Source organism: Chiloscyllium plagiosum, chromosome 31 (assembly GCF_004010195.1).
Source record: "Chiloscyllium plagiosum isolate BGI_BamShark_2017 chromosome 31, ASM401019v2, whole genome shotgun sequence".
In the NCBI taxonomy this organism is placed as follows: domain Eukaryota; kingdom Metazoa; phylum Chordata; class Chondrichthyes; order Orectolobiformes; family Hemiscylliidae; genus Chiloscyllium; species Chiloscyllium plagiosum.
In genome coordinates, this window is record NC_057740.1 from 3,403,013 (window position 1) to 3,422,461 (window position 19,449).

General features: G+C 41.2%; 1 protein-coding gene across 1 annotated transcript in view; it reads right to left on the reverse strand.

Moving 5' to 3' along the window:
* Positions 1-19,449, reverse strand: part of LOC122565538 (very low-density lipoprotein receptor-like) — a 44,736-nt gene continuing 25,287 nt past the window's right edge. The window contains exons 5-11 of the mRNA XM_043721594.1: positions 16,833-17,004; positions 14,874-15,092; positions 12,214-12,332; positions 8,735-8,874; positions 7,417-7,558; positions 2,392-2,526; positions 1-226 (exon numbers count right to left, since the gene is read on the reverse strand). Coding sequence (XP_043577529.1) covers positions 87-226; positions 2,392-2,526; positions 7,417-7,558; positions 8,735-8,874; positions 12,214-12,332; positions 14,874-15,092; positions 16,833-17,004 — 1,067 coding nt within the window. The 3' untranslated portion in view covers positions 1-86. The remainder of the gene's footprint in view (positions 227-2,391; positions 2,527-7,416; positions 7,559-8,734; positions 8,875-12,213; positions 12,333-14,873; positions 15,093-16,832; positions 17,005-19,449) is intronic.

Consider the following 19,449-nt stretch of genomic DNA (forward strand, 5'->3'; position numbering starts at 1 on the left):
AGCAGACCAGTTCTCAATATGAATTTAGGTCTTGAAACGTGAAGAATTCTCCCCCCAGCACCTCATGGTTTTTGAAGTAGAAAAGTTTAATGTGCAACAGAAAGAAACTTGCCAATCAGAGCAATAATTCCAACAGATACAGCATCAAGCTGCTTCAGGTCAGCCTGCTCCGGTGAGGTGGCGACGGGGTCAGCCTGCTCCGGTGAGGTGGCGACGGGGTCAGCCTCTGGAAATATATGACCAAAAGTCATTGATGAAGGTAATGTTTTGATGAAAAGGCTACAACTAAACTGTAAATACATTAAGGAGTAGAAGAGGACTGGGACTATTTGGTCCCTCAAGTCTGCCCCATGACTCAACAAGATCATGGCTGATCTTCCTCAATTCCACTTTCCTGCCCCATCACCAAATTCCTCAATATCCTTAGTAAACAAAATGCTATCCCCTACCTCGGTTATACTCAACTGAGCACGCTTGGCCCCTTGAGAGAGAGAGAAGCCCAAGGCTTCACAACACTGAGTGAAGGAATCTCTCGTCTTGTCCTAAACAGCCAAACCCTTGTACTAAATTGGAGTGTCCTGGTTTTCAACCACCAACCAGAGAAACATGCAAAAAAATTCATGTATTTCAAATGAGATCACCGCTCATTCTTCCAGGTTCCATTTAATGCAGGCCCAGTTTACACAATCTCTCCCCACAGGAAAAACCATCATCCACAATTCAACAGATTTAAGAACAGCCTTCTTCCCCTTTGTTATCAGACTTGTGGACAGACCTTTCATATTACAGTTATCTTTCTCCGCAGCTTCTCTATAACTGTGACATTAAATTCTGCATTCTGTTCTATTACCCTGATGTACTAATGTGAGGTATGATTTATCTGGTTAGCATGCAAAACAATGCTTTTCACTATATCTCAGTACATGGGACAATAATAAATCAAATCAAACCAAACTTGTGAACTTTTGTGGAACTCCCACAGCACATTTTTCCTTCCTTGACTAAGGAAATCAAAACAGGATAAAGTCCTCAAGGCCCTATACGTTTGAAATAAACCAGTTACATGGTTGCTGTACCTGCATTTTAACTTTTCATGTAGCAGAACTCTTCGGTTCCAAACTTGGGGGAAAATAAATTATTGTCTATTTTTCTTTCCCAACATTTGATCTACCTCATTGTTGCTCTGTTTACAAGGGATCAGATTAGATTCCCCTACAGTGTGGAAAGAGGCACTTCAGCCCAACAAGTCCACACCAACCCTCCGAGGAGCAACCCACCCAGACCCATTTCCCTCTGACTAATACACCTAACACTACGGGCAACTTAGCATGGCCCATTCACCTGACCTACACATTTTTGGATTGAGAGGGGAAACCAGAGCATCTGGAGGAAACCCATGCAGACACGGGGAGAATGTGCAAACTCCACACAGTTGCCCAAGACTGGAATTGAACCTGGGACCCTGGCGCTGTGAGCCACCGTGCTGCCCCCCACTTATGTGTCTAGATTCTTCTGCAGTTTTGTTAAATCCACCTTATCTTCACACCTAGCTTCATATCAGCAAACTTAGATACATCACATTTAGTTCCCTCACCTACAACACTGGTACAGAATATATACACCGTTATGATCCAAATACTAATGCCGGTCTGTGTTGCGTTACTGCATCTCAGGTAGACCATGCAAACTGGCCTCAGGAAGATCTATGAGAAGCCAACTTGGGATTCCCATCCATGACTGTTGTACAGGGCACAGTGATTCTGGCTTTGAATAAGATGTGTGCAGATATTAGGTAAGGACATTAGCTCTGAACACCGACGGAAATAATTTGGGTTTTCTCTTTAGAGCAGAGAAGGCTGAGGGGGGACTGATGGAGATTATGAGGGGCATGGACAGGCTGAATAGAAAGCAGTGGCTCCCCATATCTGAAGGGTCAATAACAAGGGGGCATAATTTTAAAGTGGAAGGCAGGAGGATTAGAGGGGATTTGAGAACCGACTATTTCGACCAGAGGGTGGTGGGGGGCCTGGGCGGGTAGTGAGGTAGGAAATCTCACAACCTTTAGAAAGTATTTGGATGAGCACTTAAAGTGCCATAACATTTGAAGCTATAGGGCGAGAGCAGGAAAGCGGGAATAATGTACATTTAATATATTTTTGGTGGTACAGACTAGATAGGCCAAAGAAACTCTTCTGTGCTCTATGATTCAATTAGGCTCAGTCGTGGTGCCGCAGAGGGAAATAACTCACTCTCTTAGGAACCCCTAATGAATAGACCTCAAAGAAGCAGAGGGCTACCAAACCTCAAGACCCAGAGACGCGATGAAAATGATTTACAGTGGTCTGTTACTCCAAACTGATCTGTTCTCGATTAGGCAGTGATTTATCTTACCTTTTCCACATGTACGTCCAGTCCTGTTGGGTATCACAGCATCTGGGCACAGGCACGCGTGGTGTTGCTCAGTGTAAGGTGCAGGCACACATAGGTACTCACAAGCAGCGTGTTCTTCAACACACCAGTTCTGTACTGTTTCACAAAAAAAATTAAACACAAAATGTGCACACATTAGGACCAGAATAAGTTTTGTGTTTAATAGCTAAACACAAACAGCATATTAGCACTGACACAGGATAATAGTGAAAAATCCAATTGTCTTTAGGAAGATGCTGCCTAATGTGCCAATTGCTTTTTCTACTTTGGTTTCAGACTGCACATCTCCCCCTATGCAGGAAAAGTTTGCACCGAATTTCTGGAGTATTTGACGGGAGAGGGGATACCAAATATTATACACTACATCTGATAAAACACAGCCAAGTAATACTTCTGCCTTAAGCAGCACAGAGCTCAGTTACACAGAGTGCCTTTTGAGAGAATACGGAAGTTGGGAATGAATGCTGCTCTGGTACTTTTTGAAAAACATGGGGCGATTCGAGGAGGAGCAGCAAGAGACAGTGAGAACCAGACAGGCATCCAGCCTCATTCCTGATGAAGGGTTTTTGCCCAAAATGTTGATTTTCCTGCTCATCGGAAGCTGCCTGAGCTGCTGTGCTTTTCCAGCACCATTCTAATCTTGACTCTGATCTCCAGCATCTGCAGTACCCACTTTCGCCAGGCATCCAGAGGCACAAACTAAAATTAATAATTAAATTAAGCACTAGATTTTAAGAGGGCGAACTTTTAAGATCACAGATTACCAGCCAAGATCACTCGCTTTCCATTCCTCTTCCTCATGGAAAGTTCAGGATACTTTTTTCATTTTAGGGACCATGAGTTTTGGAAGCATTTCCTGCTACTTAAGTGCAAGCTGCAGATTTCGGAGACGCTACTGGAGTTGCTGCACACCATCAGGAAACCTAAGTGTTTCCCATATCATTATGTTCATAAAGATAGCCATCCCAAAGGATGAGAGTTCAGGATAGTGGGTGAGTGACCATAAAGAGACAGGAATATAAGCAATCTTCAGGGTACTCAGCACCAGAGATTGAATGAAGATTGTCCAGACCATAGCACCAATCATCAATGGACTACACAGGGAGTGAACAGCAAAGTAGAGATGCTTAGTCATTATAGGAGACTCCACAGTTGGGTTAAAAATAAGGATTTCTGCAGCCTGAACCCCACATGATGCTTTGCCTCCCTTTGCCAGGGTAAAGGATGTCACAAAGGGCACTGTATTTGAGAATGACATGTACTCAAGGTTGAGTGTTTCTGCCATGGATCATCTTGGTTTTTGACCTGCAAATCTTTGGGTACAGGGGCCAAGAGGTCGTGGGATTCAGAGTGGAGGACTTGCTTCATTTGCTTTGCCTCACTACCACCACTCTGCCTCATCATTAACGCATCATGACACAAAGTGGGATGCAGCTTAATGGAATGATTGTTGCCATTTTGAAAGATTGGTAGCAACTCCCTCCAAAGCATTAATGTAATTTCTGCTGCGATTCAAGCAGAGTATCTTTAAAGCCAGTCTTTAGAAGTTTCTTTGTCCTTCCCCGAGACACTGGCCACTGAAGAGGAAGAAACTGGACCTGGCAGAGAAAACACTTTTCAACCATGTCCAATCTAATGTAGTTAGTTTTACAGGAGGCAATGGGTGAGACTATTAATCCAGAGACCCAGATAATGTTCTGGGTACCTGGTTTCATATCTCACCATGGCAGATTATGGAATCTGAATTCAATAAAAATTTGGAATTAAGAGTCTTAACAATTGTTCATTAACATCCAATTCACTAATGTCCTTTAGGGAAGGAAACTGCAATCCTTACTACTGCTTCCATGTGATTCTAGAGCTACAACAACGTAGTTGACTTTAATTGATCTCTGGGTAATGAAGATGGGCACTAAATACAGTGATGCCTACATCATGTGAATGACTAAAAATCAAAGTTTTGCCTGAAAGCTCATGAAGGACATTTGTTCAATAGTCCTTCTGTTGAACTTGACACAGGCATTACTGATGAATTCCTCTAGTGTTATGTGTGACTCACATACAAGTTTCACTGCAGTGCAAAAGTTTTGTGATGTTTATTGCTTTACACTTGCAAAGGTCTTATTTGCTAACACACACCCTTATGGTCTGTAGAGGATTAAGCTAGCAAGGCTGAACCTAGTGTTGGATCTCTGTTAGTGGAGGTCTTTTGACAGAGGTCACTGCCTAGGTGTGAAAAGGGTTCAATGTATCCCAGAATGTCTTCTTCATAGGAGGAGAAATATTTGACTGACCACATGGTTTCATATTAGTTTTGTTTTGGCAACATTCAATAACAGACCAAATCTCTTCTCCAGAATTGAAGAGTGGTGTGCAAATCTGAAGAAGGGCTTATGCCCGAAACGTCGATTCTCCTATGCTGCCTGACCTGCTGCGCTTTTCCAGCAACACATTTTCAGCTCAGTGCAAATCTGGTGCAGAGAGGGCAATGACACTGCAGTCACCTACATATTTAGGTCAGTGTGGTCTATGTGGTCAGTTTAGTTTTGACATAGTGGTGACTGAGGCTAAAGTTTTCCATTTGGACAGTACTCACACCAGTGGGCAACTGGTCTTTGAGGAGATGAACAGCCATTTCAATTAAATAATAAACAGTGTGAAAGCATCACACGACTTTGCTCAGTTTTGGTCTGAAGGCTACATTTAAGATCTAGCACTAAAAACAGTTGCAGTCATAGTATCACGATGCAATGCAACAGTCTGATCAAATGTGCCTTCAACCCTCCAAAGAAACCTTCGACATGGTCTTTGTTACTAAGGGATCAACTTAGTTGGTAATCAAATGACCTGACGATACAATTACAAGGGATAGGTGGAGAGCAAGTTGAAAGCTTGGCACAGAGTCTGCAAAGGAATTTAGATAGATTAAGTGAGCGTTCTAGAGTTAACCATCTTCTGACACTTCAGTGACCTTCCCTCCATCATTCGTCAGTTGCAGGGATCTTAACTAATAATATTCAGCACTACGTGCAAATCCTTTGATACTAATGAAATCTACACCAAGTACAGCAAGGCTTAGACAGAGCACAATACGTTAGCATTCAGGTAAAGCAAGTAATTGTAAAGACAAACTGAATGCTGCCCCCCCCCCCCTCACAGTAAAGTAACTGCATTGGTGAGTCTGCGCCGAGAGAAAGGTTGAGCAAGTTGGGTATGTACCTCATTGGGGTTTAGAATGAGGCATTCTCACTGAGGAAGATTCAGACTTTAAATGGAACAACACAGACACCTCCCCTTTGATTCCTTTGAGGAATCTAGAATAGTAAGGGTTTCTCAGTCATGACTGAAACATGCAGTATTTTCTTCCTTCAATGGGCAATTAGCCTGTGGAAATCTCTTCCGGAAAGCAGCAGAGGCTGAGTAAGACAAAGTCTTGATCTAAAAGGGAGAGTGCGCTACAAAGTGGATTGGATCAGAACCATTTTATTGAAGGGTAGAGCAAGCTTCAAGAGCAGAATTGCCTGCTCCTACTCTTTATGAAGGTGGAGTACTAGAGTTACTCAAGTTTACTTCACTCAGCTCTTGTAATAATCAAGTGCCACAGGTCAGAGCAAAAACTAAAGTGCATTTATGTACAATCAAATCACTTTCACTGAGCAGGACAACCCATCTCAAAAACTTAAATACTTCATGGCTATTAAAGACAATGTTTGTTCTAATAGATTAAAATAGAGGTTTGTATGCTTTACATCAAATTTATCAGTTTAAGAAATGCAGAACACTCAATAACAATCTCTTAAAAGGAGGGTTTTTAAATTTATACTTTAAAATTTAGATGAAAATATAGAAAGCATGGTTAGTAAGTTGGCAGATGACACCAAGATTGGTGGTATAATGGACACTGAAGGTGGTTATATAAGGTTACAAAGAGACCTTGATCAATTGGGTCTATAGGTTGAAAAGTGGCAGATGGAGTGGAATTTGGATACATATGAGGTATTGCATTTTGGTAAAACAAACAAAGGTAAGACTTATACAATTAAAAGTAAGGCCTTGGGTAGTGTTGTACAACAGAGAGCGCTAGGGGTTCACGTACACAATCCTTTGAAGTTTGCATCACACAGGCAGTTAAAAAGGCATTTGGCACACGTGCCTTCACTGCTTTGAGTAGAGGAAATGTTAAGGTTGTACAGGACATTGATGAGGCCTCTTCTGGAATGCCGTGTTCAGTTTCGGTCATCCTGTTATAGGAAGGATATTAAGTTGGAGGGAGTTTGGTGGAGATTTACCAGGATGTTGCTGGGATCGGAGGTTTTGAGTTACTAAGAGAGACTGGATAGGCTGGGACATTTTTCACTGGAGCATAGGACGTTGAGAGGTGACCTTACAGACATTTATAAAATCATGAGAAGTATAGATAAGGTGAATGGCTGGTGTCTTTTCCCTCGGTTAGGGGATTTCCCCAAGACTCTTTTTTTAAAGGTGAGAAGAGCAAGATTTTAAAAAGGCATGAGGGGTCTTTTTATTTTTAAAACAGAGTGGTGTAGGAACATGGGCCAAATGCTGGCAAATGGGACTACGTTTATTTAGAATATCTGGACGGCATGGATAGGTTAGACCGAAGGATCTGGTTCCATGCTGTATATCTCTATGTCTGTGTGGAATGAACTTCCAGAGGAAGTGGTGGAGGTGGGTACAGTTACAACATTTAAAAGAAATTAGGCTAAGTACCTGAATAAGAAATGTATGGAGGGATATGGGCCAAGTGCAGGCAGGTGAGACGAGACTAATTTGGGATTATGGTCAATACGAACAGGCTGAACTGAAGGGTCGGTTTCCATGCTGTATGATTCTACAGCTGGCTTTGTACATTATTTCAAGGAGCAATATTACAAAAGAAAAGGCAAAAGCTTTTGAGTGACATCGGTAATCCACACTTGGGAGAGAGAATCCTACAAGTTGTTCAGTTAAGACACGCTCTCATACCAATTGGCTGCATCAGCCTGTGAAACACGACAAGGCCTCGTGGTTCGGTGAGATTTGGGATCAGAACGGTCAGATTCGCTCCTCCAAACCGGTTAATGCTGTACACGGCCTTACCATCCACATCTGACCAATAGGCACGATCCTGGAGACAAATGTTTCATCATGTTAGATGAACGCAGATTTCAAGCTAAACTAGGAACTTCATTTAGATTAATGTACTACAAGAATAAATAAAACTGAAGTTTCACATACTTTTCAGTTGAAACACCCCTCCGCACGTGATTGAGGATATTACAAGTCCTTTCTCAGTTTGAGAGCAATGTTTCAACTTTACTCTCTCAACAGAAAATGTAAATATCTACATAATTTGCAAAAAGATCCATGCAATTGAAAGAGAATCATCATTGGACACAGGGGTGACTAAAACATTACAAGGACTCTTTACAAGGTTCCATTCATATCCCATACTTTTCAATTGTCCTTTCAAGCAATTATTTCAGCTCCTTTAAAATTAGTCTTAAGGTGTTTTAAATGTAAAGATAATTTACATGGGATAATTTTGCTGAGCTCCAGTTGCACCCAAAAATGCAGCTGTAACCCAAATGAATGGCAGAACAGGCTCACTCCTGTTCCTATGTTCTTTCCGTATCTTTGTAACATCAGACTCACTGAGTGTTTACTCAGTGCACTAAACTGTGTGACATAGAACAGTACAATATAGTACAGGCCCTTCGGCCCTCGATGTTGTGCCGACCTGTGAAACCAGTCTGAAGCCCATCTAACCTACACTGTTTATCCAATGACCATTTAAATGCCCTTAAAGTTGGCGAATCTACTACTGTTGCAGGCAGTGCATTCCATGCCCCTACAACTCTCCGAGTAAAGAACTATCTCTGACATCTGTCATATATCTATTACCCCTCAATTTAAAGCTATGTCCCCTCGTGCTAGCCATCACCATCCCAGAAAAAGGCTCTCACTGTCCACCCTATCTAACCTCTGATTATCTTATGTCTCAATTAAGTCACCTGTCAATCTTCTTCTCTCTAATGAAAACAACCTTGGTTATTATCTTCCCTAACCTCATCTGGCAATGCTAGACTCTGGGAATGACAAACAGATGGGAAAGAATGACTGTAAAATTCCAACCCTTCTGCCTAAGATGGTCAAAACAAACTGCAAGAAACATAACAAAGGACATTCTAAAATAAGTCCAAAGAAATCAATGGAAATAGTTCTACATTAAATTATTCCTGTGCTATTTTGATTATTAAATGCAAGTGAAAGAACCTGAGATTCTAAGAATGGCGATACTTACCTCAAACACTGCCAGCCCGAATGGATTTGCCAAGTACTTTGGAGAGTGAAAGACACTTCTGTGATATAGTCCATCCAGATCAGTGTAGTAAAGCTCGTGGAGATCAGAGTCCACCCAGTAAAGGCGTTTCTTTATATAGTCTGAAAATGATGTATAGAAACTTTTAACTTTGTTGATACTTGAAGGATTACAAAAGGCTTGTTTCCATTTATTTCTACAATGCTCCTTAAAGAGGCTGTCTCCTTGCAGAAACCAATTCCAAATGAGCTCAGACATTGAACATATAGACTGACTATATGTTTTGGGAAGGATCACATTTGTACCTTATCCTATCGTTACTTTCTGGTTATAGGCTTCCACGATTTCTGGATTTTATTTTACCATTCACACTTAAAACATGTATGAAATCTAAGTTTTAAATTTTTCAGGACACAAGTTCTTGAGTGTTTAGGCAAACTTTAAAGAATTTCAAGCTCCCCATATGTGTCCATGGCGGCAGAGAATAAAAGGGACTGGAGAGCAGACCAAAGGTTGAGCACGTTATAGCAAATGGAAGGTCAAAGAGGTTTTAAACTTCAGTGAAAAGTGACAGGGCATTTCAGGCTGATGCAGAAGGAAATGGTGCCAAGTGTGACAAGGGAGCAAGAAATTGATCAGCGATCATTTCAACTGTGATAGAAATCACGGAAATAGAAACACTACACAAAATGTTTGAGAACATGAACACAAATAGGAGTTTCAGAGAGTGACCACAAATAAGAGTTGAAGGATTTCTAAGGAGGAAGGATTAAGGGAAAGCAAGAAGGATATCAAATCAGGAGAGAGGTAAGCAAACTAAGTTAGAAGTGGCTCCGTGTCAACATTCCGTGTAACCTTCTGTTGCATGGAGCTTGGAGGTCCTTGTGCGCACTGTTGGAAGTGAAACAATACGTTGGCTCATTGATCGACATGCATATAGGTTCCCAGCAGCTGCACAGCCTGTGGTTTAGAGGGAATACTGTTCAGCACAGAGCTTAACACAGGGAAGGAGGGAGAATGGTGTGGTTAGAAATTCAGGGTAGCATAAATAATCAAACTAAAATCTTTAATTTGACAACAACAGACTTTGATTCTAAAATTTCTCCTAGTCAGCATTCCCAATCGAATTCTTCAGAAAGAGGGCAAACATCAGTGCACTTCAGTGGGTAGCATTCTCACCTCTGAATCAGAAGATTATCAGTTCAAGTCCCATTCTAAAGACTCGGGCACCTATCTTAGATGATATTCTACTGAGGAAGGATAGTGCCGTTAGAGATAGTCTTTTGGGTGACATGTGAATTCAGATTTACTGCTGTTCTCTCAGGAGAGTATAACATATCCAATGGCACAAGGTAGTTCACTCCTTTCCCTTGGCCAACATCGGTGCCTCAAATCAACATCACCAAGGCGCGTTATCTGATCATCATCACATTGCTATTTTTGGCAGCTTACTATGCACAAATTAGCTGCCACATTTCCAAATTTCCAATTGTGACTTCAATGGTGGTAAAGTGCTTTGAACTACAGAAATCATGAAGGTTGACCATAACACCCAAGAGCAGAAATGGGCCATCAGCACATTTAGTTGGCTTTGCCATTCAATAAGATCATTGCAGATCTGGTAATCCTTAACTCTCCTGCCTTATTCCCATATCACCCATACCTTACTGATTAAAAATCTGTCAATCTTGGCCTTGAATGTACTTAATGGCCCAGTCTCAGCAACCCTCTTGTGGCAAAGAATCCTACAGATTCACTATTCTCAGATGAAATTCCTTATCTTTGTCTTAAATGGACCTTATTCTGAGATTATTCAGTCTAGTCCTCGACTCTCCCACGAGGGGAAACAACCTCTCTGCATCCAACCTGTCAAGCCCCTAAGAATCTTATGTTTTAATAATTTCTTCTCTTATTCTTTTACTCTCTTATTCCTGATCAGTCCTTGCCTTTCCAAATGCATGTAGATCCTGTCTCTCAGAATTCCCTCCAACAACTAACCCATCACTGATGTTAGGCTCACCAATCTGTAGTTCCCTAGCTTTTCCTTGCAGCCTTTATTAATAATGGCACCATATTAATCACCTTCCAAGTCCTTCTGGCATGTTATCCATGGCTGTTGATGATATAAATATCTAGGGGCCCCACGATTTCTTCTCTATCTTCCCACAATGTCCTGGAATACACATGATCAGGTCCTGGGGATTTATCTACCTTTATGTGGTTTAAGGCCTCCACCACCTCTTCTATAATGTGGACTTTTTTCAAGACACCACTACTTATTTCCCAGAGTTCCTTAGCTTTCACATCTTTTTCCATGGTAAATACGGATGCAAAATGTTTGTTTAAGATCTCACCAATCTTCTGTCGTTCCACAGAGCGCCTCATTAATCATTATGGGGCCTTCTTCTCTCCCTAGTTACTCTTTTGCCCTTAATATAGTTGTAGAATCTTTTTGGATTCTCTTTTACCCTCTCTGCTATAGCTATCTCAAGTCCCCTTTTTACTCTCCTGAATTCCCTCTGAAGTGCACTCCCACATCGCCTATATTCCTCAAGAGATTCACTTGATCCCAGTTGCCTACAACTAACACATGCCTCCCTTTTCTCTTGACCGGAGCCTCAATATCTCTAATCATCCAGTTTTCCCTACTCCTGCTAGCCTTACCCTTCACACTAACGGGAACATGCTGACCCTGTTACCTCACTTAAAAACCTCCTACTTGCCAGATGTCCCTTTACCTGAAAACAGTCTTCCCCTCTAAAACCTTTTAAAGCTTTCCTAATCCTCTGGTTTGCATTAGTCTTTGACATATTGTATGTTGTTTTCTTTAAATTTGATGAATTTCTTAACTGAAAATGTGTTGCTGGAAAAGCGCAGCAGGTCAGGCAGCATCCAGGGAACAAGAGAATAGACGTTTCGGGCATAAGCCCTTCTTCAGGAAAGAAGAAGGGCTTATGCCCGAAACGTCGATTCTCCTGTTCCTTGGATGCTGCCTGACCTGCTGCGCTTTTTCAGCAACACATTTTCAGCTCTGATCTCCAGCATCTGCAGACCTCACTTTCTCCTCAAAGATTTTCTTAACTGCCTTGGCTACTAACGGCTGGTTTAGCCCCTTCCTGGAACCATGTTTTCTCACTGGGATACATTTTTGCTGTTAATCCTTAATCATTTTCTTAATCATTTTCTTAATCATCCACTGTTGTTCTTCAAGGGTCTTACCAGCAAACCACTTTCCCAATCTACTGCTGCCAACTCTTATTAAAGTTTAGAATAGTTGTTTCCCACTCAAGTTTCTCATTTTCAATCTGAATACTAATTCTATCATGTTATGGTCACTCTTCCCTTGGGATCTTTAACTGAGATAATTTACGCAACCTGCCTCACTAGACATTATTTGATCCAAAACAATCTGATCTGGTTAGATCCACAACATAAAGAGTCTAAGTAACACATAGGCTTACCCAATGCAATCCCAGTTGGCTTCTCAATTCCAACGCTGACTAATATCCTTCTGCCAACTCCATTCATCCCCGCCTTTTCAATTTTTGCTGGTTTTCCTATATCGGCCCAGTACAAGAAGCTGTTGAGAGATGAAGAGACTCTAAAACATAGTGAGATGCAACGGCAGCAGACTGGAATGGTTTGACCACACATTACCAAGTTCAATTGAGAGCATAAGGAAAGGCAGAAAATTGATATGATGTTTACAGTTTGTTAAGTACAGTTGGTACCTCAGAGTATCAAAATATATACTTATTGACAATTTCTCAATGCAATTCCATTATTTAAGCGAGACAGTTGAGTTAATCCAGGAACTGGCAGACCAGTCTGTTTGGAGAGTAAAACTGAGATGGAGGAGGGGGAGGGAACAGGATGAACAGATGCTATGTTCTGTAATTATTATGGATATCGACTGATCTTTTGGACAAATATGAAGTTAAGGACAAACTGCCATCAGAAATAAACATGCTTAACTTCTGTGAGGAGTGACTAATGTCCAGGAAAGGGAATGTTTTAGATATTGCTTACGTGGATTTCAGAAGAGATTCTGACAAAGTTGCATATCACAAACCATTCATCAAAATAAAACCATAGAATTGGAATCAAATTATTACATCTCAGGAAGCTTTCGGAGACAGTACAGACTCACTTGAAAATTATCCAGGGCTTTAAAGGGTGAAATTACAAGGACTAGTTCAACAGACTCTACCTAAATTCCTCTAAACATAGAAGATTAAGGGGTGATCTGATTGCATGTTTAAGATGGTTAAAAGATTTAACTGGACAAGCGGAAATAGACTACTTTTCTACTGCAGAATTCAGAGCAAGGGTACACAAAATTTAGATCACACTAAAGCTCTTTCAGAGATGATGGTAAGAAGAACTTTGTCACAGAGACCATTGCTGCTCATTATTTCTCTCTGAAAAACTTGAGGAGACTGAGGTGGTGTGTGATAATAGTTAACTCTAACATTCCAATTGACATTCTTAGCATTTTTTTGTAAAGCAAGGTGTCTGGAGCAAATGAAGTGGTGATGCAATCAAACAGCAAAACAAGTTCAAGGGAATAAACAATTGACTTCTATCTTAATATTCTGTCAGATTTGTTACCATTTTAATCTCCACAATAAGAAAGTTGTGGATTAAGAATGACTTCTGGTCTGCAACAGAATGGAAGAAACAAATTTTATTGTACAAGTTAGAGATATACTTCAAGATTGATTTAAAAATAAGAGTTAACTTCTAGATGCCCTTGAAAGCCAAACTGATGAATTAAGAGATTACATGATTAGACACAAATTCAATGCCAGAATTAATCTTCCATTATCAGCTATTAAAGCTGCTTTCAGGTGAGACTAATCACATGATTTTGTAATGCAATGATTCACAGTTTCGTAAGCAGGGAAAGTGAATGGGAGGCCAACATTATAGCAGTATAAGAGCTGTGGAGGATGTGCGAGATTACAGTTTAACATTCTAATTTGCTGAGCAACCTTGTAATAAGGACCTATTAAATATGAAATTGCAGCAAATGTTCCTAAGCAAAAGACTGAAAAGTAACAATGGAGCAGACACTCCTGTGATCAGTAAGCAATTGAAAAAGAGAATGTTGCACATTAAAGGATTTATATGACAAAGGAGGAATTGCAAGAATCAACACAACCACAAACATACAGATTTACTGATCAAAAAGAAGGAGCGTAGTAGGGGTCGAGAGACCTGAGGTGTAAATGTTTCATGCAGAAGGTGGTGCATGTATGAAACGAGTTGCCAGGAGGAACTGAAGGAGGTGGGCACAATTACAATAATCAAAAGCCATCTGGATGGGCGTGTGAATAGGAAGGGTTTAGAGGGATATGGGCCAAGTGCTTGCAAATACAACTAGATCAGTTTGGGATGTCTGGTCGCATGAACAAGTTGGACTGAAGGGTCCATTTCTGTGCTGCAAGACTCTAGATACAGAGGCTCTGAACATTTTTGAAAGGCAGCAGAACCAACTATACAAGGTGACACCTCATCGAAGATGAGAGCAGAAACCTACAAGAACCATCCACATGCAAGATGGAGTTAAAAATCACAATACCAGATTACAGTTCAACAGGTTTATTTGGAAGCACTAGCTTTCAGAGCATTGCTCCTTCATCAGGTAGCTGTGGAGCAACGCTCCAAAAGCTAGTACTTTCAAATAAACCTGTTAGACTATAACCTAGTCTTGCGTGATTTTTAGCTTTGTCCACCCCAGTCCAACACTGGTACCTCCACATCATGGAATTCATGCAAGGTGGATCTTGAACTGGGACTCAGTAATGACTCTTCATAAGAAAAGCCTAATCAGCTTCACCTTATTGGGTAATATCCTAAAGCCCAATTTACTGACATGTATCCTTGATCAATAAATACTCATTTATTGCAGGATCCACCAAGTATGCATTTATCCACAATTCCAATTGAGCAGAATAGAATTCTGACTCAACAGTTGCTGGGGCTTGGAGTTGAACATTGGCTTACAATAACATACTGCATTATTCCTGCTTTGAGAAAACATTTAGTGGGATCACTCCAACCAAGTCAAAAATAGACCATTATAGAGGAAATGCTGAAGCAAAAGCATTAGACATACCCCGATTCTGGGTCGACTGCTATAGCTGTAGGCTCTCTTAGGTTCGTACTGAACAGGGTCTTCCTTTTCAATCCATCCAGAGTAGCAAGAGATAAAGTTCTGGCTCTAGAATCAGTCCAGTAGATGTGGCTGTAGATCCAGTCCACAGCAATTCCACCAGGACTTTGCACATCACCCAAAATCTGTCTGATCTCCTTTCTGTTTGGGTCTACTGATTTCCTGTGGGTGAATTGCAGGTTACAGAGGTGTTAAAGTATGAATCACCTAATACAAAAAGTCACAATATATTTCCACAACCTTAGCTAATTTACAAGAATCTTTCCAAAAGAACATTGATGCAATTGTTCAGTATTATTCACAACAGGATGAGGCGGCTATTCAGCCCCTTCAAACTTATCCATCATTCAGTGTACCTAAATTTGTATCTCAATTCCATTTGTCCATCTTGGTTCCATGTCTCCAATATCCTTGGAGAACGTGGATCCTAGTTTTCCGATCTTTGGCTGATGCTGACAGTAGTGGAGAGATGACGACTCAGTAGTATTATTGCTTGATTATTAATCCAGAGCCTCAGTTAATATCCTGGGGACCCGTGTTCAAACCCCACAATGGTAGAAGGTGCAATTTGAATTCAATAAACAAAGAAATCTAGAATTAAGAGTCTAATGATGATCATGAAACCATTGTTAATTGTCAGAAAAACCCATCAGGTTCACTCATGTCCTTGAGGGAAGGAAATGCTCTTTTTACGGTGATCTGGCCTAGATGTGACTCCAGACCCACAAACTGGTTGACTCTTAACTGCCTTCTAGGCAATAAATGCTTACCCAGCCAGGAACGTTCACATCCCGTGAATTAATTTTAAAGAAGTGAGCTGACTTGGTACCAAAAGAAGCAAATTCAAATTCAGTCTTATAATCATTCAGTAGCAGATTAAAGGGCTACACCAATACTAGCCCCGCAGGCATTTGTTATATTTGTCATTGGAAAGGAAAGGGCACATTCTGAGGAAACTGCACAGAATGAAAACCTATACATTGGGGCGAAAATTGGAAAGACTGGGAAGGTCAAACAGATTGTCAACAAGAAAGGCTTTAAGATCAGGCAGAAGCACTGTTATTGACACAAGTAGCTTGGCAGGAGTCTGGATTAACTACTTGATCAGGAATAAAACAGTTAACATTTACCTTGAAAAACTATGGACTTTTCAAAATTACTAATAGCACAATTTATTAATATTTTAAAAAACAATATATACAATTATAACTTAGTCATGATATGTCAATGCATATCGGTCACCCAAAATGCTGGACAATGTAATACAAGGAATTTGTTAAACCTGAAACTGAAATTTTAAACTTGAATGTAAAAGAGTCTTGAATTTGTGACATAAATAGTGAAGAAGTGAGATGGTAAAGAATGTGAGAGGTGAACAGCTGCTTAAACTGCCCAAAATAGCTGACATGCTCAATGCAGCTCAAGGCAGCCATTTGTAATGGAATTTGTAACAGCAAGCAGTCAGTGCTAACTGCCAGATATATAGGTGGCTGTTCAGGATCCATGATGACTGATTAGTGTGTCACTCAAAATCTGCACAAGCTTATCATTTTGTACTCTCTTCAATGCAGGATAGGTAAGCCACAACATTCTGACTACAAAACTGGCTATTTGCAATCACTGAACATGCAGAAATAGTTTCCTCCCACATATAGCTTTCTGCTTGGAAATCAAATCTGGGGAGAGGAAATTCTCCTAACAGCTGTCAGAGCATTTCAATTTGTTTCTCCCACCACTGCTCTCAAAATTCAGCAATCTTTGTTTCTTTCTTTTGTGCGGCTTGTGTTCAGCAAGTGTTCCACTCACACCTCTCCTGCTAGATGACTCAGGATGGCACAATCGCAATGACTTTAGTTGCCATTCTCTCTGTGATCAATGCTGGCAGAATGGCAGTCAGTTTACCTGAAAATTCCATGGTGTTTGTCACCAGACCAAAAGATGGTTGATGAGGTGATATCCATGCTGAGAGCTGTTGCGCTCTGCAATCTATCAGCTATCTCCAAATATTCCGTTTTGTTCATATTTATGCTCTTGATATCTCCACAGTTTGTGACAATCATGAATGGTTCCTCTCCTAGCAAGCAGGAAAACAACAGAAAATAGAGTACAATAATCACTCATTCTCTCCAGTTCTCCAACTCAGCGTCTGTTTTGTGCTTAGCATATTTTTACACTGCACAGTTGCATCCACTCAATACCTGCTCACAAAGCTGTGCTGTTAACTGAAACTCAAGGGGTACAGAAACAGAGCTGGCAACCCAAACCAAAATCACTCACAAAACAAAGCTGGAGCTCTAATTTTGGAAATAGGGCATCGCCAAAAGCAACTGCCCAGATGGTTGACTGGGTAGACATGCCACTTTCTTTGTGCAGTACTGAACCAGTCTTTGTTGCATTATCTACAGTGATAGTATGTTTACTATAATAAAAGAAAAATGTGAATCAAGATTTTCAACTGGATAACTATTCATTGATCCAACCAGAGGTGATAGTGACAGCTCTCGATGTCACGACCATTCAACCACGTATGGCATCAAGGAGCCTTAGCAAAACTGGAATTAATGGGAGTCAGGGGAAAAACCTTCCACCATTTGGAGTCATACCTGGCAGAAGTGACAAGTAATACACCATACAAATGCCCAGCAATGACCATCTCCAAAAGGAGACAATCGAAGCACTGCCCTTTGATTTTAAATGGCATCACCATAAATGAATTCCCCACTAACAACATCCTGGGGTTAACCAGAAACACAACGGTACTCGCCATATAAATATAATGGCTATAAGAGCAGGTCAGAGGATAGGAATACTGCAGCAAGTAACACCTCTTGACTCCCCACAGCCTGTCCACCATCTACAAGACATAAGTCAAGAGTGTGATGGAATATTCCTCACTTCCCTGAATGAATGTAACTCCAACAATACACAGGAAGCTTCATAGCATCCAAGATAAATGAGCCCACTTCGTTGGCAATACATCCACAAGCATCCACTCTCTCCACCAGCAACACTCAGTAGCAGTATCTCCAAGGAGCACTGCAGAAATTCAAAGATCCTCAGACAGCACCTTCGAAACACATGACTACCTTGATTTATAAGGACAGTGCAGCAGATACATGGGAATACTACCACTTGCAAATGCCCCTCCAAGCTACCATCTGAAAATTCCCCTCCAATTTAAAATGCATCACCTCTCCTTCATTGTCGCTGGGTCAAAATCTTGGAATATTCTCTCTAATGGCATGTGGGTCTACTACAGACATGAACTGCAATTGTTCAAGAGACAGCTCACCATCACCTTCTCAAAGGAAACTAGGAACAGGCAATAAATGTTGGCCAACACAGAGATGCCCATGTCCAATGAGCGAAAAAAGAAAGAATTTGATGCAATACCGACAACATTGAGTGAAATAGGGGTTGATGGGAAGGATGAGAGCAGTAACAAATTAAAAATACTATACATGAATGCACGAAGCATTAGACAGAAGATGGATGAGCTTGAGGCTCTTTTGGAAATTGGCAGATACGATATTGTGGGGATAACTGAGACATGGCTTCAAGTGGACAGGGCCTGGGAAATGAATATTCAAGGCTACACGTGCTCTCGTAAGGACAGACTGAAGGGCAGAGGGGGTGGGGTGGCCTTGTTGGTAAGGGAGAATATTCAGTTCCTTACGCGGGGGGACCTAGAGTCAGGGGATGTAGAGTCAATGTGGATAGAGCTGCGAAATACTAAGGGTAAAAAGACCCTCTTGGGAGTCATCTACAGGCCCCCAAACAGTAGTCTGGATGTCGGATGGAAGTTGAAGCAGGAGCTGAAATTGGCCTGTCGCAAAGATGTTACTACAGTTATTATGGGGGATTTTAACATGCAGGTAAACTGGGAGAATCAGGATGGTATTGGACCTCAAGAAAGAGACTTTGTGAGTGCCTCAGAGATGGATTCTTAGAGCAGCTGGTGCTGGAGCCGACCAGGGAGAAGGCAATTCTGGATCTGGTATTGAGCTGAAAATGTGTTGCTGGAGAAGCGCAGCAGGTCAGGCAGCATCCAGGGAACAGGAGAATCGACGTTTCGGGCATAAGCCCTTCTTCAGGAATGGTATTGTGTAACGAACCAGAATTGGTCAGAGACCTTGAAGTGAAGGAGCCATTGGGAAGTAGTGACCATAATACATTAAGCTTCAATCTCCAATTTGTGAGGGAGAGGGTACAGTCGGAAGTGACAGTACTTCTGTTGATTAAAGGGAACTATTGAGCTATGAGGGAGGAGCTGGCCAAAGTTCAATGGTGCAATACCTTAGCAGGGATGACTGTGGAGGAACAATGGCGGATATTTCTGTGTGTAATGCAGAAGTTGCAGGATCAGTTCATTCCTAAAAGGAAGAAAGATCCCAACAGGAGGCATGGGAAGTTAAGAAACATATAAAGTCAAAAGAGAAAGAGTATAACATAGCAAAGATAAGTGGGAAAACTGAGGACTGGGAAGCTTTTAAAGAGCAGAGGATTACTAAGAAGGAAA